Source organism: Coloeus monedula (assembly GCF_965178545.1).
Source record: "Coloeus monedula genome assembly, chromosome: 1".
NCBI classification, from domain to species: Eukaryota; Metazoa; Chordata; class Aves; order Passeriformes; family Corvidae; genus Coloeus; species Coloeus monedula.
Window position 1 is genome coordinate 145,350,717 of NC_138781.1, and position 26,968 is coordinate 145,377,684.

Here is a 26,968-nt window from a genome sequence, read left to right on the forward strand (position 1 = left end):
ATTCAAACTTCAATTATAGAGATGATAAAATGGAAAATAAATATATATACAGTAGCTGAGAAAAACCAATTAGTTTTGCACCAGCTGCGAAATAATGCAGAACTGCTTGTGTTTTTAACAAACTGGCTCTCAATATATATTGCAATGTATCTTCATGACCCAAATATACTTAGGAAGAACATGACAATGAAATGTGTGTAGGAAGTGTAATAAAGGAACTAATTCAGTAAAGTTACTATATTTTATTAGTAGAAGAAAACAATTAAAATTATATCCAGGTAGTAACTTAGAAGCCAAATGTCATAGCTGTCTCTTTTGCTGCCAAAATATGTGTACTCTCTTCCCCAAGGAAAAATAAATGTATCTAAGAAATACTTGTTAGCAATGCAATTACAGGCTTAATTCCCCAACCAACTTCAGACATCATAAAAACAAAACCAAGCAGAAGCCCTTTGCAATTGCAATGGAAAAGAGACAGAAAACCACTAAGTGCTCAGAGAAGGATGATATCTTTTTATAACAAAAGCTGACACAGTCTTTGACAATAACATTTGAGATTACATTAGCATTAGTTTTTCAAATGCATTGTCTTTTTCTTTTAAGCTACAGCCTAGAATGAAAAACTTCTTCTAAGGTTAGACTGCTACTCCTGGGCAGGACTTTTGGGACACTCAGACACCAAAGTAGCTTGCCAGACTCTCAGAAAAGCAAAGTAGCTTTGTATCAAAATAACATTTCTTGGCACTGTTTACTTGTGAAGGTCTGGTCCCTCCAAGGAACTTAATGACAACTGGGTTATTTGTACATTGTGGGTTCAACCATGAGACCTGAGACACTGGGAAGCTAATTGAGAGCACCTCTGAAATGTTGGCACTAAAAAAATGAGATCAAGATAAAAGTTTGAATAAATAAAATAAAAAGCACAAAAAAATGCTAAACCTTGCTCTTTTTTCCCCCCCCACCATACCGATTAGACCCATATTCATATCGCAGCTTGGAGAAAGAAAACCTTCAAGAAGCCTTGCATGGTCCATGGAAGATTCCCATGCTAGGGTCTAGATTCATCCCTATCTCCTCATCGATTTGCCAGTGTGCTCCCTGCCCAGCCTGAGCACCCTGGGCTCTCTCCCCATCCACGGCAAGGCCTTGAGGTCCTCCAGAGATACCTGTCTTGGGAGGGGCTGTCTCATACCCTTGGCTTCACCAGGCAAAACTTTGGACACTGTGGAAAGTCTGCTTACTTGAGGAGTAGATGTCCTGACCTGAGGCTCCAGGCTTTGTAGAAGGATTTCTACTTGATTTGGTAGCAGCATATACTTTTACTGTTGGAAGTAAAGGTGTACACCCCAAACTAGTACCATGTTCCTTCTAGATCCTCACTCCCAATGAAAGCTTGAATTTCTTTGACAAGGGCCTCAAAAGTCTTTTTCTCCCCAATGACATTGTGCAATTTAAAATACCCATCTAAAACATTGCAGGTGACTTCTACCCCTAGTCAGTTACCGTCAAAAGTCTCCATTCTTTTGAAAAATTGGCAGCAAACCCAAGATAAAAATATTGATGTTTAAAAATTTAGTATTTTAAAATATTGAACATTAACATCCTTTTAATGATTTTTAAATTGGATCAGGGTAGATACTTTCCTTTTGACACTCACTTATAAAGGGTGTTTGCATTGATAGGTTCACAAGAAGAGGCAAGTGAGTTTTCTTTCACTTTGTCTTGCCTCCAGCCTTGGATCCCAAAATTGCAGATGGCTGGAAGGCACTGGAGCTTCACTGGGTGAAAGAGCATATTCTCACTACAAATGTAAAAACTGTAATAACCAAGTCCCAGAAAACACAAATGCCTGGATCCTTAGGTTGCGGGTGATGCAGTGCAGAGCTACTAAAGCTGATGCCAGAGAAAGGTAGACAGAAGAACTTTGCAGATGATCTTTAAGATGTCTCATGGCTCATGAAAATGATCGACTTCAGTGGCGTTTTCAATTAATAGATGCACTGATTTTTCCTCTGTACATTTAAGCTATCAGTATCTACTCCCATAATGACAGGATGAGAGGGTTTGGATTTTTTTTCATATTTAAAGTGTAGCTGATTAAAGTTGAAATGGGATAAAGGATATGCTTTTTTACTAATGGAGATTTTGGATAATAATGACAAGAAGCTTTCAGTTGCAAAAGCCAGTGTGATGCCTCACGTCTGGATTGGAGGCAAATCTTGAGAAGTGTCCTTGACTAGGGTCATTAAAACTGGTATGATTGGATTTGTGGCATTTTTAATGTAGGCTCAGAAACAAACTGCATTATTATTGAAAGCCTGAGATGAATTTATTGAGATGGTATGAATAATTTTTCTGAAACAGAAATTCCACAGACAGCTGCTGTCTCTCTCTTAATGAGTTTCAGAGTCTGTATAAAGAGGAAACCCACATCTTTGTGGAAAGCTCAGAAGAGATTTCTTTCTATCCTGCCTCACGGCCTGTCTCCTGAGAAGCACAACCATCAGCACTGACAATAATAAACACAAAACAGAAGGCTAGATGAAATGCTGTGAATGATCTATGGCTTCGTTTTGCTGGTATGCACCTGAGGCTCAAGACCCTTTTGCAAAACGATGGAAACTCATCTATCTCACTAACACAAGTTATGTGCCTACAGTGATTTCAAAGAGAAACTGGCTTTATCTGTAATCTTCTAAAGTGGATTTTAAACCTTCCCTGAATTGAAGGTGCTTAGACCTGATACTTTGGCTTAGCACCCTAGAAAAGCTGAGATCCACTGTAAATCAGGTTCCAGGTCAGGTTTATTTTTCTGACATCACGAGTCTGCAACAGGATGTTGCTATTTGGTGATTTCTAAAGGAAAGATTTGTCGAGATGCTCACAGATACGCTGCAATAATGGTGACATTCATGAGATGGGGAGCCAGCAGAATCTCTCACTGGGAATGAATTATAAGCCTGTGTCAGGTTCCAGGGTGCTCTGCTGGAAAAGCCACCTTCATTTTCCTCCCTTACTCCCTCCTGGCAGCAGAATAAAGCTGCTTCTCAATGGCGTTTCTGGGGTGACAAGAAATGTGGTACTTCTGTTTTGTAAGATTTCTGCAAATGCCCTGGGTCCATACTATGCATCCTTGGACCTGAGTCTATTTGCAAACCAGCCTTGCCAGACAACCACATTGTCAGGTCCAGTAAGTGTCATCAACTTTAAAAAACATTAAAGAGCAACCTTTTATAGTTCAGAAGAAGACAGGAAGCGCCCGGAATGAGTCATAAAGTTGATTGCTTCCACCTAATAAGGGTGTATAGGTGGCTATAAGAACCTGGGAAAAGGCTCTCAAGAAAAGGGCATTAGAGAGGCAAAGGTGACAGCACATCTGAGAAAAAACATGCATTTCTGCTGTGGCTGTTCAGAAAAGTGCCTGAGACACAGTCAGCTCCTTGGCTCACAGGTTCCAGAGAAATGTTTGCACAGCTGACATGTGGGAGGCAACATGTGGATCTCTGATGGCATAAGCTCAATTATTTGCATTTATATGTACAAATGTGCTACCTTTCCCCATGAATTTCAGACAGAGTGTGTGTTCTGTGAGCTGAGGGAAGGAAGGGGTGATCCCATTTCATCGTATTCATATTAGAGCACCCATGGTAAAAAAGACTGCAGAACTAAGAGCAGCCCACAACATTTGCTCACTGCCTTGTTCTAATCTGTCCCATGAAAGCAGTGCACAGGTAGGGTTCTCAATCACAGTTTACTTCTGCCAATAATATGGTAAAACAGACAGCACTGGTGCAACGCTTCCCATTAGTGCTGAAGCAAATGTCTGAGGTCAGGCTGTGAGAGGAGTGAGGCTGGAGGACTTCTCCTCCCCTCCAGGGACCACAGCTGTCAATAGAACTTACAATCTGAATAAAGCAGAAATAACAACCTGAAGTCCTTCCTGCTGAAATGAAGATTTCAATAACCTGTGCTGCAAATGGCAATAATAAGCAGCCTCTTCTGTTTCAAACTATTAGGATAGAACATGCCAGGGGTAGAAATCAGTCCTTACTTAGAGTGATTGCTTAGATTAAAAGGATTGTGCAAAGCTGGAGTGAGGGAGGTTGACTTTCCTCCCAATCCAAGCAAGCAGAAAGGCAAACAGGGGGCTGACTGTTTCCAGGCAAATCAGCCTGTTTTAATCACCCTCCTTCTCTTTTTCAGTGCATTCACTCGAGCTCCTTTGTGCACATCGGTGTGTGCTCTCCTGTGCTGGACCCTGGGCCCGTGACTGGGACAGCACGCACTCCCCGCGTGACCAAAGAGCAGATTCAGCACCAAACATGGGTGGGAAAAAAAGAAAAACAGGGAGGGAGGCCCGAAACCTCCAATCTGACACGCTCAGGGAGTTACTGGTTGGCATGGAGTGATGCCACTGGCACTAGGAAAGCAGCTTTCTCTCACAGTTTCTCTCAGGTTTATTGGGAAGATTATTAAAACATTTTAATTTAAAAATATTTGGCAGAGACTTCTGTATAAATCAAGAGGACATTTCTGCCCATATCGCTTCAGACAGAGAAAAGAGAGTTTAAAGGGAAAAAACAAGCAAAACCCCATCGACTTTCCTCATGGCTGCTAAAAAGAGTCTTGAAAGAGCTTGTCTTGTGAGCGAGAGGGACACCAAGAAGTACTCCTTGGCCTTAGACAGGTAACACAACTCTTTGTTTCCTTCACTGCCATTTCTGCATCAGAGCAAAATGAGATCACTGATCTGCCAACCAGCTGCAGGAGTTGAAGTCTGAAGTTTCACCATGCATACATTTTACTACTTTCAAAATGTTTTGTTCAGTTTTTTCCTTCCCAAACTTTCTTATTAGATATTTGAAACCTTTACTAGACAGCAGTCTGATGTGTCTGTGTCTGTGATGGATTGAACCAATCTACTGTTGAAGCAAGTGTCTCCTGCTATGTATTTTATAAGCTTAGTAGATTTATTGTAGGATGCAAAACCTCATCGATTATGCTGCAATTTTAGGCTGAATTATAATTGTGCGATTGACACCATGTTTGACTCAAGGCTCCTTCATGCTTGAATGTCTAAATTATCCACTTGGTTTGAAAGAAAGATGATGCTATATTCTTGTGGATAATCTATTGGACTTAGAGTTAATGTACCTCTTGTGTGCCAGAGGTCCTATGAGTAAAAGCTTGCTAGAGTGGGGAAAGATCCTCTGAAAACATATGATATACTGTATATTGGGTTAAAAAAATGACTATAAATGTCTATCATGAAATAGTTTTGCAGTTTAACTTATTTTCATTCTTCGTCTTGACTCAGACTAGCAAGTATTTTTAAAAGAAAATAGCTGCTCAGTTACAGCTTAGCACCTCTTGACATTTCCATTATCTCATTGGTTTTCAGGTTATTTATTGCTTGGCTCTCTTAAAACGTGGGACAGAAACTTGGTGTAAACACTGTCAGTTCAAATAGAAATCTGTCTCTGTCTCTTCATGTTCTTATACTGGGGTCAGTGCCATCGTATTTTAGTCAATTGAACATCTGGGTTATTATTTAAGTATTATTACATGGCTCCATAAATATAGATGGCACTGTCCAAAATGACTTCTGTGGTAATATTTATATTTCAAAAAGATCCCATATGATTCTGCAGTTCATTTTAGTTTTTGAAGACACTCAGTGCTTTTTGAAAATTTGCTGTTTTGTGGGCACAGCTTCAGTACTTGAGGTCCTTTGGCCCCTTGCAACCTCTGGACACAAAGGACAGCTCAGGGCAAACCCATTTTATGGTCCCCTGAGACAGGGACCGTTGTTAGGCTGCCTTGTGAGGAAGCAATTTTTTCCGTGGATCACCAGTAATGGGGAATATCCCTGGTAAGATGAGAGGTAAGATGCACACCAGGGGCAAGTATCCCTGGCAGTTGATCCTCCCATCTGAGAGCTGACTCATGTTCTGAAGCAGTCAAATTTTTTCTAATAATTATTTCTTAATTTAGGATTGAAATTAGTTGGGGTGAATTGCTGAAGCAATTGTGATTGTTGGGCTGATGCTGCAGCTACATGCAATAGCCCCTGAGATGGAGGGCTCTGCAGTGGTGGTCCCAAGGTGGCTGAGTGATGGAGGTGGTAACACAGCTCTCCAAAATGAAGACAACTTGTCATCTAGCCATGTGACTTTTGTGTTGCATCTCCATTTTGCTTTTTCTGCCAGATGAAATTTGATTAACTGCACAATCTAATTACTCTATTCCAGAAATAACCAAAAATGAGGGCTGAGAGCCAGAGTCTCCCTCCTGTTGGAAAGAGCTGGTAGCACAGGGGAAGCCCTTGCCCTGCTCCCTGTTGCACCCAGCAGCTTGGGGTGCCAGCCCGGTGACCCAGGGTGCCAGCCCGTGAGCCACAGCCAGCCCATCAGGGGATGCAGCCTTCTGGGCCTGGGGTCACAGAGCAGCTGCCTGCACAGCTACAGGTGTACTAAGCTAAGAGTAGTAATAGGCTTACCTGTTGTAGATGTGGTCTCACAAATCTGTCTGTCCCAGGTGCAGGACTTTACATTTGTTCTTGTGAAATTACAGATGGCTCCTGTTGAGCTCTTCCTCCAGACTCCTTATTGCAGTCTTGCCCTCCAATCCATCAGCTGCACCTCCAAGGTTGGCATCATCTGCCAATGTAATCAGGGTGCACTGCACCTCCCCCTCCAGAGGAAGGCGTTACACAGGATGGGTCTCAGGACAGGACACGACTTCCCACCAGACTTGAGGAAGGTTATGAACCATTATGGCTGCAGGGTCTGAAGCTGAGCACTCAGATTCTCCTGCTTCATGCAAAAGTGTTGTCTGTAAGTCATACACCATCTGTCTTTAAATTAGATCTAACCTAGGTGTCTGAGATAGTTTTGTTTGGTCTTTTTATAGTCAGTGGTGGTATTAAGAGAGAATTAAGTTCTTCTAATGATTAAACATTTATATTCTATTTTGTCTCTGAGACAAGAGACAAAGTAGGGGAAAAACCCAGCGGTGGGCAATGCTGAAAGCAGGAAAGTCATGTGGAAATGTTGGGGTTTGTCTTCATGCAAAAGTTTTTAACAGAGGGCATTAACATGACCTGTAGATATTCCTATCTATAGGCCTTAGACTCATAATTGGTTCCTGTGTGCCAGGCTCATACCAGCAGGTAAAAAGCTTGAAGTGAACCTGGGAGATTATTTCTTCAGGTGAAGAGTGATTTTCTATAGCAAGAACATAAGGAATATTTTCTTTTTCTCCTTTCCTGCAGGCAATATGAAAACTCTTATGAGATCAAAGACTCGTCATCAAATAAAGGCTTTCCACCACTCCTTATCCTTTACAGAATCAATGCTCAGGAGGGTTATAGGTGTTTCTTGTGATTCCTGGACTGTTTTCGCTGAGGGCCCTGTGGTTATGTCTCCTTTGTACTGGCTTGCCAGCTGGTCCTAGTAGCACACAGTACTTTAGCAGACTCGGCAAACTCAATCCCATCGCCTTTGCCCTCCTGCAGGGGACATAAGGACCCTGCAGAAAGGACTGTGTCTGCCCAGTACTGGCCATATGCCGTCTCCAGTACGCCCACTTCAGCTTTGGCCACTTCCTCTGAGAAAGAAAATTAGAACCAAGGTAGTAACTGATATGAAGTAGAAATTAAATAACTAGGGCATCAGCTCAGAAAATTGATGGTTCAGAGGTATAACAATGATACACAAAAACATGAATGATGTGAGGCAGGTAAACAGGGAATAGTCATTCATTATTTCTAACAGTATAAGAACTAATTAAAATAGCAGGCAGACATCTTCAGAGTGACAAAAGACACATTGTTTTTACACACATCATAATTAAATTGTGGAACTCAATACTTTCAAGTCAGCTGGGTTTGTGGAATAAAGATGTGTAAAAAGGGGTTGGACAGGAGCTCTGGTTCAGAACTGGGGAGCAGTAACTCTCTGGGAATGTTCCTCTTTAGTACTTTGACATTATGTATTCCTTCATGCTTATGACAGAATTTGGATACTTGGCTCCATGCACCTCTGGTCTGTCTCCAGGCAGCTATTGTTATAGTGTTACGGAGAAGGAAAATTATTGACAATGCTTTTACCCATATAGGGCCAGGCCCTCAAAATGAGGCCAAATAAAATAACTAAGGCATGAATTCCTATCTACTGGAAAACTAAATGTATGCAAATATATAAATATTTTTCTTTATTTTGTGCCCTCAGTAAGGAAAATGAGAAACTGGACAGACAGGCTATTAACAGGGTCTTAAATACCTTGGAAATATTCAAGATTGGTACATCAATTGAAATCGGAATGGTGCCAGCATAAGGGATGTGACTATGGCTTTGATGAATTTTTCTCTGAAGGCAGTTTCATTATCCTTTCAGGCACCAGAAAATTACTATTTTCCCTCATGAAGGAGATGATCTCCTGTGGAAAGTGCAGTGATTCCACATTTTCCTCTTTTGACTGGGGAACTCATAATGGTCTAGGAGGATAGCAATTATTCCCATAAGCCTGCAGATCAAGGCACCCAGCAGATCAAGTGAAAATAAACAGAAAGGAAGTTGTAATAAAAAGCTATTGCTAATGATTTGTGTGGAATCTGCAATATGTATTAATATTTTCTGCTTCCCCCTTCCGGGCATGACTCAGTTGGAGCCCTTCAGTGACATTCCCCTGACTATCTTTTTTACAAAGGAAAGAGAATTCAAACTGGAGAAAAGATTATGTTTTAATCTGTGACTTTGCACAGAGATCTGATGCTCAAAGGCTGTATCTTGCTCTAAAACACTATGAAGGGGTTTCTGGTCTAACACAGCTGATCTTTGCACTTTAAGCTTTTGATTCACACTTTTATAAAACTGCCTCTTAGATTCTTAGATTCTTTTAATTAGTGGCAGGCAGCTTTTGAAAGAGAAAAATAATGGTTACGTACAGGAGCTGGCAGGAGTTTTCCCAACTCATCAGGCCAGATGCTGTTCTGCAAGTTCAAAGGGAGCAGTGAATGTTTCCCACCTCTGGCAACTGGGGCACTTTTATTTAGGTACCCTTTAGACAGAAAAATGTGACATTTGTGGGTTTATGCTGTCTCTGTTTGCTTTTGCATCTGTCCAGCAAGATCTGAGGGGCAGTGCTTTCCTGCCCCTCAGTGATGCCCCGAGGCTTTGTTAGTTGACAGAGAGACTGGAAGACAAAAAACAAAAGAGGGTGAGATCACAGAGTGACCTATTTTGCTAACAGCAAGGAAAGGACTTGGTGGCTTAGAATCTGCAGCAGTAATTTTGGCACTCCTGCCTGAGAGGCTGGTGAGCTGATCATGACTCATGTCATTAAGATGATTTTAATGTTCAATGCCAGCTGATGAAAATTGAGGTAAGGGGAAATTAATTTTACATGCAAACTATATAAAAGCATTGGAAGTTAACTCCAGAGAGAGATCATGAGAAAGAAAATCTTGCCTGCCTGGATCTCCAGGGGAGAGTGAGAGAACTACAGCATTTTATTCAGCCATCTGGAAGGAATTAATTTGTGGTACCTTCTGTGTCTAATTCATCAGGAAAATATTGTACAAAAATGACACAGTGCACATTAAGAACCTGATAAATATAAAACTAAAGGACTGGAGAAGGACTGGCTGGTGGGGACCCCAGCTGCCAGATGGGCAGCCCATTCCCCAGACAGTCCAGCTCCCATTTATTTGTTGTTGTGAGGGAAATAAAGGAAAATGCTGACAAAATGACTAAGAAGACTCACTGTCTCCAAACATCATGCATTAAATCTGACCAGTTGCTCTTTCACACATACGTACAAGGGGAATCAGTCGTATCTGCTGAGCAAACAGAGACCACATGCTAACCTGGCTGGGAAAGAGGCTGACTCAGGGGAACATCGCACCCTTGGAACATCTCAATAATATTTACAGAACCAAATCCACATTGATTATCTACAGTTGCAGGGCTTGGCTGCCAAGGTGGGTCTTCTTTCTCCAATACCTCTGTGGTGTTGATGAACATAAAAGGCCAAGGCATTCACAGCTCTGCAGGTGCCTTTACCTCTTGCCCATCATTGTGGGGCATCTGGCAGGACTTCAGACATGCTGAGCAGCTGCAGCCCCCTCAGGCTGCCCAAAAAAAGCAGCTGGAAAAAGCTTGTGATTTCAGTACAGTTTTTTTCTTGACATTGACTACTGCAGGTTGGCAGCCACCAGCTGATTTCTTTCCAGTGAGATTTTAGGCATCTTGACACTTCTATAAACAGTGCAGAAACACTACAGAAAGTCACCAGGACTCTTGTTACTTCCTGGAGCCCAGGTTTCCTTCACTCAGCTGAAGAAACAATTCTTCCTGGTCCCAGAGAAAAGTCTGAAGTCAAAAGGGGGAAAAGCCACTGGGGCAGCTAAGCTCAGCCCCACCCAGGCTGATTTCAGACTTGAAAAAAAAAGCGGTGGAGTTTGCTGTGTTTCTGGGTAGCCCCTGCACACACAGACCTCAAATAGCTGCAGCATGTGTTTATATAGACGTTGTGTATGTGCATCTTGGCAGAATTCATCTTCTGGTGCCACAGTCTCAGTACACTGTGATCACATCAGGAGTAGCTCTGGCAACAAGGGTTGTATTGGGAGACACAGAATGGTTTTAAGTCGAGCCTCCTGGGACAAGGTTTAGAGGGGGCTTTTTGCCATTTGGGCTCCTTTTCTATTGAGAGATAATGAGAAGGGAACATCCTGGCCCACCAAACCACCTTGGGAGATTCTCTGAGTTGCTCTACTGAGAGCACCAGATGTCATGGTCATCCAGGAGCTTCCACAGTTGCAGTGCAATGTGCTTGGCCCAGGAGCTCTCTACCCCCACCCTGTATTTCCTGTGCAGGAATCCTGAGAGGGACAACACTGAGGTTTTGTGGCAGAGCAGACTTGGCTGAGAAATCCCCTTGTGATGGAGCAATGCTCAAAGAGCCACTTCTGCTGGACTTCTCACCGTTCCACAAAATCAGTGGTGCAAAGGATTCAACATACTATGGAGAATTGATTTCTTTGATTTTTTAAATACCTTTGGGATTTTTTGGCTAATATTTTCTATGCTCAGGCTCTGCTGGAATATTGGTAGATTTTGTACATATGTGGAAATTTGAGATAAAATAGTTCTGTGTGCAAAGAGATGAGAGAAATATCTTTAGCTGATTTTATTTAAGAAAAAGAAGTTTGGGGTGGTTTTTTGACTAGTCTTCCTGACAAAGCTGTTTGGAATAAAATCTTGACTTTTTTTAGTAGAATTTTCTCCATTTTATGCTGAATTTGGTAGCTATTTGCATGAGGTACAACTTTTTCAAAGTCATGTGGTGTGCATGAGACACACAGGTTAAGAAAGCGACCCTGCGCTTCATAAACTGCTAAATGATGTAGGAGCGCCCAAAGAGCTGAGAAACACGGCCAGAGCACTCATTTCATGTGCAGCTCCATCCCAGAGCCTTGCTTGTGCGAACAAGCCTCTTCTATGTCCTGCTCTGCTGTTCCCACTGCTGCTTTTATCCTTTGAAAGCATTAATTACATAGTTTCTGGTGCTGTAGGGCTAGACGCCTGAATAACCACGGTTTTTCTTTTCTAACCTTCTGTTTCTTTCTATCCCAAAGGATGAGCTGGCTTCAGAAGAATTCAAATGAAGAGAGGCAGCAGCAGGAAGCAGAAGTCACAGTAGCTAATCCAGCATATCACTGTCACAGCTACTCACAGGCCTATGAGAACAGAAAGAGGGAGCAGCATCAAGCCAGGAGGAAGCTCTGTGTAGCATCAGTAATTTGCACCTTCTTCATGATTGCTGAGATAACAGGGGAGTATGTGTGTTCAAAAAGAGTCCAGTCAAGTGCCTAGCACAGCCACATTCTTCCCTTCACTCAGACTACAGGGACCATGGTGACAGGAGTGAACCCACCTGGCATTAAATAACTCTCCTTTGTCCTTTAAAAGAATTGGGAGGGGGAAAGGGTTTAAGTGAAATTATCAAAATATTTTCATATATTCATTCAAGGATTGCATCTGGGTAGGAATACAAAGATCAGTTCATGGTCTGAACTGTTCTTCCAGGTCTTAAGCTTGACTAGAAGTGACTAGCATGTCTTAGCATCATGTCACAAAAGGTTTCTAATAAATTGGGTTACCTTCTTTTTAAAAGATTAAAAGATTTTACATATTTATCCAGGCGAATGAGACCTCAGCACTGATGGAGACTGCTAGCAGCAGGATCTGAAAATAAATGCAAGAGTCTTTTCAAAATCCAGGGAAATCCAGGGCCAGATTAGCCATCTGTTTTTCTACAGTTAAGTCAGTGTATTTATATCAGGGCACGTTTATCTTTTAAATTGGCCTGCTGGTGTGTCTCTGGATCAATGGAAGATTATTCCCCTACCTAATTAGCTTTCACTTCTGAACCCACCCTACAATATCCAGTATAGGTATTTGGCTTGCTCATAGAGCATCAGCTTTCATTTTGTCTCACTGATAGGCTCTCTCCATGGATTCTGTGATATTTATATCCACCTGATAGTTCCTGGCTCTTTAATTTGCCCTTCTCTGCAGTGAGCTGAGGTAAGGGAAGGCATGAGGAATCCCACAGTCTTTTGCCATATGTGTTCCAGTTGATGTAACAAAAATTAGCCAGGAAGGCCTCTGAAACCCATATTTTCCCAGCTCAGACATCTCTGGAGCCCCATGAAAACGAAACAGAAAGGCTTTGTCTTCCCCACAGGTGAGAAGTGGAGGCACTGACAGAGTTGCTACATTTCTGCATTCTCCCCTGGCTGCCAAACCCAGCAGGGACTTCTCCAACTCTTCCCTCCCACGTACTCCCTCTGCACGAAGCCCCATTGTTCGTAGGTGACGTGCATTTCCCCAATGAAAACCGGTGCATGCTGCTAATCCCCATGCAGCAATTTCCCGTGCCAGAAGTAATGCATTATTAACAAAACCATATAATCTGTAGGCTTAAGTTTGGTGAATGCAGCTATGCTGGAGGATAATTGGAAGGACAGATGATATGTTAACTAAATGTTTCGTTTTGCTTAATGAATCATGCAGCTTTTTTGCAGTGACAGCTTAAGTAACAGGCTTGAAGATCGTTTTGCTTCAGACCATTAAACTTTGACAAACCAGTTAATAACTGCAGTTACAGACAGCTCTCTGTGGAGATTTTTGTAATTATGAACCATACATTTAATTTTTTTAATCATTAGGCAAGACTGCTGTGCCTGATGATTGACCACTGAGTGACTGACAATTTCTACTGCTTGTGGTCTATAAAGCTATAAGCACCCATTGTAGGGAACTGGTAAGTCTTAAAGGCCACTTGTTGGGAGTATTGATAAAAAGCTGTAAAAGCCTGTAACTATTACAAACGTTTTGCTCCTGAAGATAAAGAATGTCTTCCCATCCCCTCCTTGCCCTCTAAGGGCAAACAGCTTCCATGGGCATTATTATGCTAAACAGAAGAAACAAAGCTGCATCACTCTCAGGGAGGCTGAGAAGTTGTGCTTCTTTGAATGCCTAGATCTTTCCTGATACTTTTTCACAAACCGTCTGTGCTGGCCATTACTGGTTTCCCAAACAGGGCACTGCTGGTTGAGCCTGATACACCACCAACTCCCTTTGAAAGACAATTATCTTCTGTTCTTCTAAGGCAGATCCATCACAATTTGCATAGACTTGGAGATATCAGTCAGACCAATACCATCCTGTGTGGAGCCCAGATATGAAAGTGCTTTCCAATGGTTTTTGGTGGTTAAGGACCAAATGTGGATTTCAAAGTACTTCACTTCCACTTGGGCAGTAGAAAGAAAGACAAACCCTGCATGTGGCCTCATGTCAGAGCAGAACATAAAAACTTGATCAGTGAGACAAGTTGCTAAGTTAAGCAGACTGAGATCTCTGAAACTCACCTGAGGCATTAGTTATGCCATCAATACATAAAATAAAATTTTGCAAACATTTTTCAAAGACAGCAGGCTAGAAGCAAACTTTTGAGATGCTGTCCCACAGAACATGGCAATAGAGTATATAAAAGGGTTTTGCCCACAGCTTGTGATCAACATATCTGTTTGCTGAAAGATACCCGATGCCTGTCTTGTTAACATCTGGGCACTGCCAGACAAGCCTTCTTCCCTCTGCTATGCACAACTGCCTCCCTGTTGAGATACAGCTACTCTGCAAACAGTGAAAGTCTAAGAGATGTGCCATGACCAAAAAGTATCTGTGCATTTATACTTGAGCATGTGCTGGGAAATACTTATTCTGATGAATTTTTCATTTTACTGTAAGGAATGAGATGCCCCCAAATTCCACAGGCATGCTTTTTCTCTTTTGGGAAGTAACTTTGGGCAAAATTCCGTGCTGAAAAAACTTAGGTTGTTAGGTATTCTAATCTAAAATATGCATAGAGGAGGAAATTAAATAGACAGTCCATCCTGCTGGCACGAAAATGCTCCAACTATAAGGAAACAAGAGATATATCTACATGTCCTTTTGGCAGTGGTATGTTGCCAAAGATTTGAACGAGGCATTTTATTGTTTCAGTATCCGCACTGTAACAAATATACATCGTGTTGCAGTATCTGCACTGTAACATTTTATGATGTTTTACAGGCTTCATTGATTCTCATATGGGTTGTGGTCAGGAGAAATTAGTGAGCTGAAATTAATTAAATGACTGAAGAATGAAAATGATTGCCAAATGCAGAAACTAGGTGTTTTGGCTCTATTATTTCACATTTCTGATGAAAAGACTCCCCTGTTGTAATGAGTTGGAAGGACAGTGTCCTGCCTGGGATCCTTGTCTTCTGCAGCCACCAGCAGCTGGGGCAGTTTAAAGCAAACTTTTAGTTTATTGGATTTGCCTTTAGCCCTGAGACATGGTTAGAAGAATTTGGCAAAATAATGATATTTAGCTTATTGAGTAAAAGAAATAAAGAATTAAAATAACCCAAAATGTTTTGAATTTGGTGGGGTTTTTCCTTCAGAATCCACATAAATCTAAACCCCCACAGAGTAAAATTATATTCAGCCACATTTTTTGAGCTCTGGCAGGAAAATTAAGTTGTGCATTACGGATTCAAAATGGTAGATTTGTGCTGAGAACAGAACATTTTTCTCTATGCCCTCACTAAAATGACTGATTGCTTATCACAGTTCTCCTACGGGGACCTTTCCATGTATTCCTGTTTTAGTGTTGCCTGTGACAAATAGAGTCAGGCAGCAGGAAGAACATTCATATTTTCCTATAACAAATAGGAAATGAGTCCCATAAGCTAGGTCTCTGAACTGCTGTACATACATAAAAATATTGGTGTTCTGTGAAAAGATAGTGGGAGGATACTGGAAATGTGATTCCTAATATGGCTTTTCACAAAAAATCAGATATTAAAATAGTCAACAGTCGAATAGTAATATAACTACAGAACTAATGTATCACAACTCTTATTGTTCTTAGGTCTCTCTCTAACAAAGAAATCTGGCTTATGTATTTCCATTAGTTCATACCTTTCATTGCTTGAATGAGGTACAAAATGAAATTATCTTTGAAGATGTTTGGGTCTTGTGTATGATGACTGAAAATTGAGTGTTCCCTTTGATTCTCAGCAAAACAGGTCTTGAGTTTGATGTGGTTGGCTCAACCTTCTGACCAGAGCCATGATGTGGACGCGTGTTTCACACAGGTGGGCAGATCGCCGGGAGCCTGGCGGTGGTCACCGATGCGGCACACATCCTGGTGGACCTGACAAGCTTCATGATCAGCCTCTTCTCGCTGTGGCTCACCTCCAAACCTCCTACCAAACAGTTAACTTTTGGGTGGCATCGAGCAGGTAGGAAACATGTCACAGTATGAACATGTGGAATGGGAAAGGGAAGTTATCACAGCCAGGGGCTGGAGAACATGCTGATGTCCAACACAGGTCTGCAGGCATTGAGAGACAGTGCACTAATGCTCCCACAGGTCTCAAGACACAAAACCAAGAAAGACAGTGATTTTCAAAGAAGTCATCTCTTAGTTAAAAGCATGTCTTTCAGTTCATTATTTACCATAGTTTTGGGCTGGTGCTAACTTTGGTTGAAATAACAGTAACTTCTTTCAGTGACTTGAATGTGTGGAGGACTGACCTCTCAATCTGTTATGAAACACAGGTTTCTATAAAAGCAACAATAACTATAAAAATGAGGGTTTGCTCCATTTCTAAAGCAAATGATTAAATTATTTTTTAAAGTCAGCAATGTTACATTCATAGAAAAGTGAGATCCTTTAACATTTACCCTTTTCTAGATTCTCTTCCTTCATATCTCTTTATCACTGTTGGTTTTTATCAGATGCAAACACAGGCAGGTTTTTTTAAGCACTCTGTCCTCAACCTAAAACAATGATTTTACAGATGATACCTAATACCAAAAGCCTGACAATCAAACACAAGTGTTTTTATAAAAGCAAGACACTAGCAAAATATTAACCATGAGAATCGTTTTCTGGGAGTATGAGTCTGTTCAAGATTTAGACACGTAAATATCAATGCCTCCATGTACATGAGCACCTTTAAGCATGGGGTCCAGGTCTCTGATGCATTCAGCAGAAATCTTGACTCCATTCAGCCTCCTAAACATGGAAGTCCAGTGTCACATCTCTAGAATGTTTGAGGTTTATGCATGGTAATGGCAGCTGTTGCACAAGACCCATAGCAGACTGCACAGGGTGCCAAGCACAAGACCAGGGCATGTCAAATGTGACCAGACACTCACAGTTAAGAAACCAGTATTTTTTCCCAGTCAGTCAATGGAGCAGGGAACTGTGTCAATCACCATTAATTTGATGTCCATTGTCCACAGGGCAAGCTTAGACACTTAGCTAATGCCTACGGGAAGACAATTTAGTTGTCTCTGTCTGAATCTCATGCTGGATGTCTCAGGGCTCAGTTTTGTCGCTTATATGTAAATGATTTGTGATGTTTGAAATCCAGTTGCCACTCTGGAACTCTATGGGTCAATTATACACCTTGTGTCAAGCCATACATGGAGGTGTTAGTGTATCTCAAATGACTCTGGACGCCTGTGCACCTGAACCAAGGACTCAGAAGATAAATGCTTCAAGGATGTTCAGTAGGAGGGTCCAGAAAGAGCTTCTGACTCAGATGTCTGTAGGCCAAGGTTTGTTGGAGCTGCAGAAAGTACCAGGGAAGACATATGCCATAGTCATCCTGTCTTTCTGTAGCTTCCTGAGTGTAATCTACCAGCTCTGCTGGAAACAGGCTGCTGGGTGAGTGGGAGGTTTAGTATGGCTCAAGCATGGCTGGCATTGTGTAGACAACACACAGCTGAATTTTGCAGACTTAGTAAACTACTACTTAACATCAGTTGAGCCACCATTACTTTTTATGTTTATGACCTCTTAGCCTGGGGGGAAAAAAGTGAGACACCTCTCTTGCTAATGTAGGCAGGTTCAGCCACTTCATGTAACTTCATCCTCTGCTGGAACTAGATTATTTTTATTTTGTCATTGCAATGCAGAACTTCAAAACCAATCCTTTATTGCCTTTTTATCCTGGTAGCAAAGAGAGCCTTGCATCAAATGTTAGAAGTTTTTAATTGCATTCCATGATTGGTATCCTGTTTCTTGCTTAGTTTCCTGGCTAAATTTTCAGTTTAATATGCAGGTGTGTACCTTAATAGAGTAGCCGAGGGCAGTCAGGTGGCAAAGTCACTATTCACTGACTACCAAGGTCTTGCAGGTGCAGCCCTCCATATCACTGGAAGCTGTTTCTTCACTGCTTCCCTCAGACTGATAGATATTGTCATGAAAAGACTCTGTATGGCAGTGCTGAGGTTTAGCAGAAGCCATCTGAATGCCTCCTGCCCTCCATGCCAAAGCAGTGCAGCTACTTTCAGCAACACAGAAACACAATATTGAATGACTGATAGTGTGAGCCAAACTATTTCCAAGTACAAAAACTCTCTTGCACCTTAATTTCCCTCAGCTGTGACTCAGAGATTCCCACACAATCCTACACTATTGTTTGCTGTGCTCTGTTAGTGCTAGTAGTTCTGAAAAAAAGTAACTGAGAACATCTCAAGTGAAGTATTTAGTGCTGCTGAACTGCTCTGTCAGCTTAACTAAACTTCTGCTAAGATACTCCATTGAAAAGTAATATGTAAAGATGACTGCTAATGTTCTGTTGTGGAAGATATACATAAATCCACACAGGTGAGTACCTGTGTTCACAAGAGCTCTTGGCTGCTTTCATGTCAATGATAGCACAGCCATCAACACCTTCAGCTGGGCCAAGTTTGCAGGTTCAGCCTATAACTTGCAGAAAAAAATTGTATTATTTATGTTTATTTCTATCTACTTTTAAGCAAAAGTAGATTGCCCTGTTGGCGCACTTTCATTTATTACTTGCCAGTTTTAGGCAAAACAATTATTTGATAAGCATTTCCAGCCTGCAGAAGGGGTGATCCTCATAAAATTATGTTAAAAATCATAAGCTGTTTTAACGGATTGTCAGTGGAGGTCTGTGCAAATGCTTTCTGGTTGTCTACTGCCTTTCACTTTGCTGTGAGCTTGCATTTTCTTTGGTATTGTCTCAGTTGTGCTCATTTACCCATTCAGGTCACATGGCAATTACTAGTCCCACATCCTATTAAAAGCATGCTGCACGTTCATATGCACTTCCCTGGACCTCTCCTATAACAGTGCAATAAAAGGTGGCCTTGGGGACTGGATTTATTTGAGCCCAACTCAAAGCCAATAGAGACAAAATTAAATTTTGCTACCCCAGGGAAAAAATAACTTCTTTTGTTCTCATCACAGCTAGTGGCACAAAATGATTTTGTGGCAGTGGCAGGATGAGTTCCAGGATAAGTTTTGCTGACAGGACCTCGCTGGAGGCTGCTACTGTCTTTCTGAAGTGTGAGGTGGTGAGAGGTGTGCAGAAACGGGGGAGGCTAATGGAGGGGGATTATGGCTGACAACGGCTTTGGGTGAGCTGTGCCTTTCTCCTTCCTTCAGACCTCTGCTCCTGTTGATGCCTGAAACCTAAGGCATCACTGTGATGAAGATAACCTTGTTGGGGGAGGAGGGCTGGTCTTTGTGGGTTTCACACCACACTGTCAGGGCCAGGCAAACTCCTTTTGCTCCTCCCAGAACTCCCCAAATGATCTTTTACATCTCTCCAGTTTCTTAGAATGTTGCATGAACTCAGCAATGGAAAGGGCACAACAGTAGGAGCAGGTAGAACAGGGTTAGGCCACCCCATGCATAAGGCTACCCTGGATAGCCACTGGATTTGCTATGATCAGAAAGGAGGTTGACCCATTCTTTGTGAGCATCAAGTCTGCCAGCATACAAGAAGCAGCTCTCCTCGCTATAAAGCTCACAAACCTGAAACCATTATCATCAACCTCTTAAAATTTCTTGCATTCCTATTCTGACTCAAAATCAGATTGTTTTAATTCCTAGAAATTCTGGGAGCTTTGATGTCTATGATAATTGTTTGGATGGTGACGGGTGTGCTGATATATTTGGCTTGCATGAGGCTGCTACACCTGGATTACGATATTGATGCTACAGTGATGCTCATTACCTCTGCTTGTGCCGTACTCGCCAACATCCTGTAAGTTATTTTGTTCTCCTCTCATGACATTTGAACCTTGAACCTGCTGCTGTAATTCAATAAAAAAACTACAAAGAGTTAATGGCCTCAAAAATATTAAGTGTTTATAAGTTCCATGAGGATATGGAAAAGGGTCAAAACGAGAGGTCCTGCTTCTCATTGAAAGCTGCAGCTGCTCTCCTCCTTTCTGTTAGCTGCCACACTGGGAAGGCAAATTATGAATGTACAAACCCCAGGAAAAGATTATTCTCCATCTCACTTTTTATTAGATGTCAGAATATTCAAGAACTCTATAAAAAATGTGGCCTCATTAATTACCCCATTCACAGTCTTTCTTGATTATGCAAACCACTGAAAACCTAGGAATTATCTGCTCAGCCGCTCTGCATCTCTACTAGTGTGTCAGATTTTACTGTTCAGCATTCAGAAGTGAGAGGGGTGATGATGTGTATGATCTCACTGCTTTCAAGGATGCAATATATCCACTGATATTTGCAACTTTACCTGTCTTGCAGACTAAGCCTGATTCTGCACCAGACTGGCCACAGGCACAGCCATGGGGCACAAGCCAGGGAATGTGTGTCAGCCCCTCTGGAAAAGCCAGCTCTGAGCAATGCCAGCCTGCAGGCAGCCTTTGTGCATGCCATTGGAGATCTATTCCAGAGTATTAGTGTGCTAATTAGTGCACTTATAATCTTCTTTAAGGTTGGTTTTATTAGTTCGTGTGCCTTCCCTGCAATCAAGGATAAGTGCTATTTTCACAGCATTGTGACACTAGGTACTATGTAAATATTTCCTCTGTCTTAATCGTACACATTGTAATTGTGTCAAAGAGAATTATTCTTTTTCTTGTGAACTGAAATAACTGTTGAGAGTGTAACCCTTGCTTCTTGGTGTTTCAACTGGATGCTTTGGTGTCTCTCCCTTTCTTCATCTGTAGCACCTTCATTCCCTGTACTGAGGCTCTCTAACTGGCAAAGGAGGCCAGCATTCATTCTGTACTAGTTGAATGGGATATATTACTCTTTAATGTTAACTAATTAAAAATTACAATAACCACAAATAATGAAATTAACAAAGTGGTGTTTTCATATTTTTCTAGCCACAGTACAGAATAGCCGACCCAATCTGCACATTTGTGTTTTCCATCTGTGTTTTGGCAACTACCGTCCCGATTTTAAGGGATATCTTGACTGTCTTAATGGAAGGTAAGACCTGATTCCAGAATCAATACACTTACATTATGATTTTTTCTGTTTCTTTCTCCATAATGATTATATATGCTAAAAAAAAAGTCCAGAATCAATACACTTACATTATGATTTTTTCTGTTTCTTTCTCCATAATGATTATATATGCTAAAAAAAAAGTATAATAGCACATTTCTGAATCAGTTTCTGATATTCTCACGACTCTGATTGTACTTTAAACCTACTTTCAATTTTAATCAAAACAGTTTTCTACCATTAAATTAGGTTTACACATATGCCAGTTTTTGTAAAAATAAGTGTACTAGTGTTTTGCTAATGAGCTCTGAGTTTCTTTTGTTTATCATATGTGTAGCATTTCTTTCTATCACCCCTTTGGCATATGAGATGCCTACTCACATTGTTCATTGTGTATTTCCTTTACCCGTGTGAAATACATGTCTTTGCCAAGAAAAAGTGCTTTGACTGTGCTTTGAACTGTGTCTGTGAAATAGGCTGAGTGCAAGAAACAGAAGTTTACAGGATTTTCAGTTGCACCAGTCCAGAAAAACAAGCTATTGGAGCTTTCCAGTTGTGTTCAAGTGCATGGGAATAGAGAATTCTCAGCACAGCAGCAGCAAGAAGAGCCAGGCTTAGCAATATTTAATCCTGTCAGATGTGGGCCTGAATATTTGTTTTGCAAGGCCAAATGACTTGAACAGTCACAGATGCATGTTTTTGCCTTCCTCACATTGAATAATGTAATGCAAACTCTTTCTCAGCTATGGAGGCATGAGGATTAAAGGGGAAAGTAGCTCTAACAGTGCAGGTTTTGAATGGCTACTCAGTGTGACTGCCTGAGTGGCTACTTCTTCTCTCTTTCATTTGCACCTACTGCTGTTTCAAGAAATAAAATATCCAATATTGTTACAATAGTCTCATTCTAGGGTTTTTTTGCCTTCAGTGATTGAGATAGAGATACTTCCATGTAGAAGTATACCTAGACAAGAGTGTGGCAACTAACTGTATTTTGGTTGCCAAAATATCAGATCTCTTGATTACTGGAAAAAAAAAAATCAAACTACCAGGAAGGGGGAGCAACCCTTGACACTCAGGAGTTTCTTTGTCAAAGCAGTGACTCCCAGCTTCTGTAAACAGTGCTGACATGCCAAAGTCATCAGTGCTCTACTCCCCTCTGCAACAAGCCCACTGTCCTCCTGAGCAGCTCTCTGGGGATTTTCCTATCTCCTAAGTAGCATATTCTGCCCAGAATTTTCTGAAAAGGGATTGGAAGCTGGAGCTGCTGTTTCAGTTTACTCATCCAAGTGGATTATGAGTATAGCTGTTCACATAGGCATAGAGATGCACTTATGAAAGATGTTGGTTCAAGGCCAGGACATGATCTGGCTAAATAGCTCACTACCATATGTAAACTGGACACCATATTGTTCCCTAAAACATGCTTGAGTCTCAACCTTCCATGGAGAAGTTTAAAACAAGGGATAGGATTCAATAGCACAATGAACTCTGAAATAGATGGGCTTTCCAAAGCATCGAATACTTTTATAAAAATGATACATCTAAGTGAGTAAAAGTTCATGATTCATTTTCCTCTATGGATCATCATTCTTATCCCTTAAAAGTATCGTTTTCCCATTGTACTAGTTTGAAAACAAACCAGTGGGAGGCACCAAGTCAGAATAACAATTTAATAGGGAAATTAAAGAAAAGGAAAAAAAGTAAAAGAAAACACTGGTTCAAACTGACAGAGTCAAGATACAACCTGAGTCCCTGTTGTGGGTGGTGGTAGCAGTCTGGTAGAATGGTGGCTACAGTCCTCTGAAGCAGTGATCCTGTAGAAAAAAGGGTCTGCTCTTCCTCAGAAAATCCAGTGGTGGCTGTGTAGCTCCTGTCCTCTGGAAATCCAGTGGAAAGGGTTATCTCTGGTGTTCAGAATCTCAGATTATATCCACGATGGGATGCTTGGTTCCTCCCTCTGGGTGGAGCATCTCACAATGGGGTAATGAGTCATGAGGCCAAGTGTTGATTAGGCTCATTAACAGAAGATGGTCTGGAGGGAGTTATCTCTGAGTCAGGTGGCAGGACAATGATGGGCCATTAACAGAAAGATAGTCTGGGTGGAGGAGGCAAGGAAACACCTGCCCCACTTGATTTCAACAGCTCATGAGGATGGTAATGGAATACCCTGCACCCCAGGACACCCATCAATTTCTCCTTTTCAGGAACATCAAAAGGATTTGATTATGATGCCATAAAAGCAAGAATTTTAGCAGTTGAAAAAGTGGAGTCCGTTCACAACCTTCATCTTTGGTCTCTGACAATGAATCAAACTGCTCTCTCTGCTCACATTGCCACAGGTCAGTAAATTTCTATAAGCAGGGAGTAACTATCCAGCTGTTGTCTAGTAAAGGTCAGTCTTTCTTGATTCAGATTAAACTGACTATGTATCTGTTACTTGTCAAAAAAATTGTCATCATTTTGTTGGGAAAATAAAACCAACAATAATAACAAATAAAGCTCTCAGATCCTCCTCCCAGAAACCTTGACTAAACAACAGGGACCTCTCCTTAGCCCAAAACTTGAAAGCTGCAGAGGCTGTGGGGCAAAGAAATAAATGGCAAGCTATTTTTAATAAATTAAAAGAATTAGACTCAAACTGGATTTTTCTCACAATTTTGTCAAACTTGAAAACTGTTGGTCTCTACAAGAAAAACTTACAGGGCAAATCTGCATTCCTGATGTATCTCCCGCAGTAAAACAATCTTTTAAAATAGATGGAGTTTAGAAGTAGCTCCAGTTCATCTTTTAAAATATTATTTTAAATTGTTGTTCTTATCCCAGTTGACAAACTGTCCACTACCCAGGTCAATTTTCTTACTTGTCCGTCTGCTTTTTATGTATTAAGAAAAAAAAAAAAAGCCACCTGTGTTTGACCAAGGACAGTGCTAGAGGTGAAGTCCTCCAAAAACAGAGGGTCTATCAGCCACCCAAATCACTTGGCACTGCTGCTACTCCCTGACTGGATGAACTAATCTTTATTAAGTATTTCTGCTTTCCTCCGGTCTTCAGCCAAACTGAATTTCTATGGTGATTACTTTTAACTTAACTCTTGCCAAAATTGCATATTCCAACCACATTTGAATGAACAAATTTTGCTGACATGGAGGTTCCTGAAAGGAGGATAAAAAGGACAAGAAACACTTTTCAAACAAACTTCCTGTTCCAAGTTTCTGTCTATCCTAGAAGTATACAACATCTATATTCAATATCAATGTCTATATTAGATATCAATGTCTATATTAGATGTATACAATACTTCTTTAAAGTATTGTCAAAATGTATGTGTTTTGATTATTTTCTGCTTACTATCTGTAGCAGACACAACAGACAGCCAGAAGATTTTGAGAGATATTACCCAAGTCTTGTTTGAGCACCACAGCTTCCACTCCATCACCATTCAGATTGAATCAGGACAGGATCAGAAAACAGACTGTGTCTTCTGCCAAGAGCCCAGGGATTAAAGGGAGCTGTGTGCTATGCCAAATAAATTTATCCCCTCTTACAGGTCAATGGAGACTATATGTGCTGGTTGAATGTAATTGATTAACAACAAATGGTAATTAACTGAAATAACAAGCACTGCCATTGCAGGCAGAGCACGGGCCTTTCTTTGTTGGTATCATCTACCATGAGAGAACATGTAGTAGATCCAGCCATCAGCCAGATTGCCTGTCCATCGGCCGGATTGCCTGTCCATCAGCAGTTTCTTTCAATTACAAGAGGAATATCTAAATTATTCTTGACTAGACCAGAAGATCGGCAGTAAAGCAACATTTAGAGTGCCTGTCTGTAATTACAGGTAACAAAAACCAATCAACCTTCAAATTACCAACAGACAAATTATCACAGGTATAATGAAATGTGAGTTTGGTGTTATTAAAGCTCAACACTCACTCAGGATGAAAGAGAAAATTTAAATTACCAAAGAGTTGAAGAAATCTGGGAAGGAAAGTGATGGTAGCATGTGCTTTCCCTGCCTTTTGGCAGACACTCTTCTTCCTGCCTAGTAAGGGAAGTATCAGATATGTACCATACTCTTCTGCATGGATCACAAGAGAATTCATTCCGTTCATATTTGGCAAATAGCTCTTTGTTTTAGCTAACCCTATTTATTTTTCAGCCAGCCTTCAGGCAAACTCTTTCTTGCCAGGCATGGGCAGTATTCTGTACTATTAAGACAACCCATAACTCGAATAGTGCTGCACCATGATAAGTTACGAGAGAAGATTTGAGGTGGATTTCTGTGTGTCCATATCACAAGGTACCACTAAGTCATGGCAATAAAATAGTCCAGGTGCTCTTAGAAAATGAAAAAATAATCAGGGCAAGGAAAGACTGGGACCCATTGTGAACATCCTGTCTGATGTCATAGCTCAGAGTTCACGCCTGTGGGGTGTTACCTAGTGACACTACTTCCCTGAAGTTACATCAGGTAATTGGAAAAAGCCTTTGGCATATCACACAGCCATTCACTTTAAAGGGAAGTGACATGCTTCTCCTTCAGGTAACTAATTCCCATGTTTCCTAACAAGATCTGAGTCATGGTTTCCCCGAGTGTTCCCACAAAATCACTCCAAACCACATGCTGCTTGCTCACTCCCACATTCCCCCTCCACCTCCGCTGAGGCACAAAAGGTAAAGATAATAGGTTGGGATAAGAACAATTTACTGGAAACAGCAATGAAATAAGAGAATGAACAGGAACAGCAGCAGTACCAATGACAGAGTGTACAAGAGATGAACAATTCACATGAGTGCTCACCTGTGGCAGTACCCCACTGTGCTGCCACACTACATGACCCCAAAGGGACCCTTTCCCCATCCCTGGGAAATGACCGGAGGTGGTATAGAATAACCTCCAGGTCTTGGCCATGCCCCATCCTGGCTACTACAAAAATTAACTCTGTCCTGGCCAGAACTAGGACAATGTGTTAAATCTTCCTCTTTTACAAACTTGGCAATGCTTACAGCAGAACTGACAACAAAGAGTCAGGTCTTGCTGCAATCCCTCTATTTTTGTCCAACCAACTGAATTAAACTCTCGCCTGATAGCAAAAGCAGGGGTTGCACTTCAAAATGCATGCTCCATTGCTCCAAAGAACTTCAATTCCGCCCCTGGCTGTAACAGTGCTTACCATGCAGAACTAGGCGTAATGTTTTCCCACTCCACAATTCTCTCTCCAACAGCTTTGGGGCTCACTTTACTAACAAGTTTGTTAGAACAAAATAAATTATATGATACCAAGTGGTACTGAGTTTCCAGAAACAGTAATGGAAGGACCATTGTGTTATTAAGGTATAAATAGGCCTTGCTTTTTAGGGAATTCAGTTTTATTAGCAATAGGTTCACATTAGTTTTCTCCTTTATCATTCTAAGGAGATTAGAATTTTTTATTTGGGCTTTTGACTACAGATAATACATAATTATGTGATGATGGATTGATGTATTAAGCTGGCATTTGTTACCTGGTAGGGGGAACAAGAAATTATTCTGCTTAGTGGAAGATCTTAGTCAGGTAAACCTCCCACTGAAATCAGATGAGGTATTAAAACAAAACACCCGCTAGGAATTTCATGAGTATCTCATTACTTACCAGCTTGAAAGAGCTGAGGCCATAGCAGTGATATTCAGTACAGCAATAAAGACAATTCTTGCCCTTCACAGCTGAAACTCCAGAAGATAAGACACAAATAAATCAAAGCACAGTAAGAAATTCTAAATGAAGAAGTTAACTTGTATTTCAGCCAGTTTCTCTGCTGGTATAATTTAGCCTAGTTGCCTCCTACCAAAGGCAACTCAGCTGTGCTTGTCAGGCAACCTGAGTATTCTTTTCATTACTTAGAGAGGACAAGTTAATAGTGTGGCCATTATATGAAAGAAAATGTCTTTCCAAGTGTTTGGAACAAAATGAGGACACAGACCTGAATATAATAGGGAATTCCGAAGAGTTTTATGGTCAAGGGCAATGTAAAAGATAGTGCATGGGTGACAGAAACATCCATATAGGACACAAATTCAGTTCTGAGATTAAGGTTGAGGTAGGGAAAAAGA

General features: G+C 41.2%; 1 protein-coding gene across 1 annotated transcript; it reads left to right on the top strand.

Annotated features, from left to right (window-relative positions):
- Positions 1-4,607: 4,607 nt before the first annotated feature.
- On the top strand, positions 4,608-24,377 carry SLC30A8 (solute carrier family 30 member 8; the record flags this gene model as incomplete). The annotated part of the gene is made up of 8 exons (XM_082299212.1): positions 4,608-4,687; positions 11,642-11,846; positions 15,721-15,859; positions 19,495-19,648; positions 20,164-20,353; positions 20,751-20,856; positions 23,079-23,213; positions 24,232-24,377. The coding sequence occupies 8 exons, from the start codon at positions 4,608-4,610 to the stop codon at positions 24,375-24,377; spliced, it is 1,155 nt and encodes a 384-aa protein (XP_082155338.1).
- Between the last annotated feature and the right edge of the window lie 2,591 nt (positions 24,378-26,968).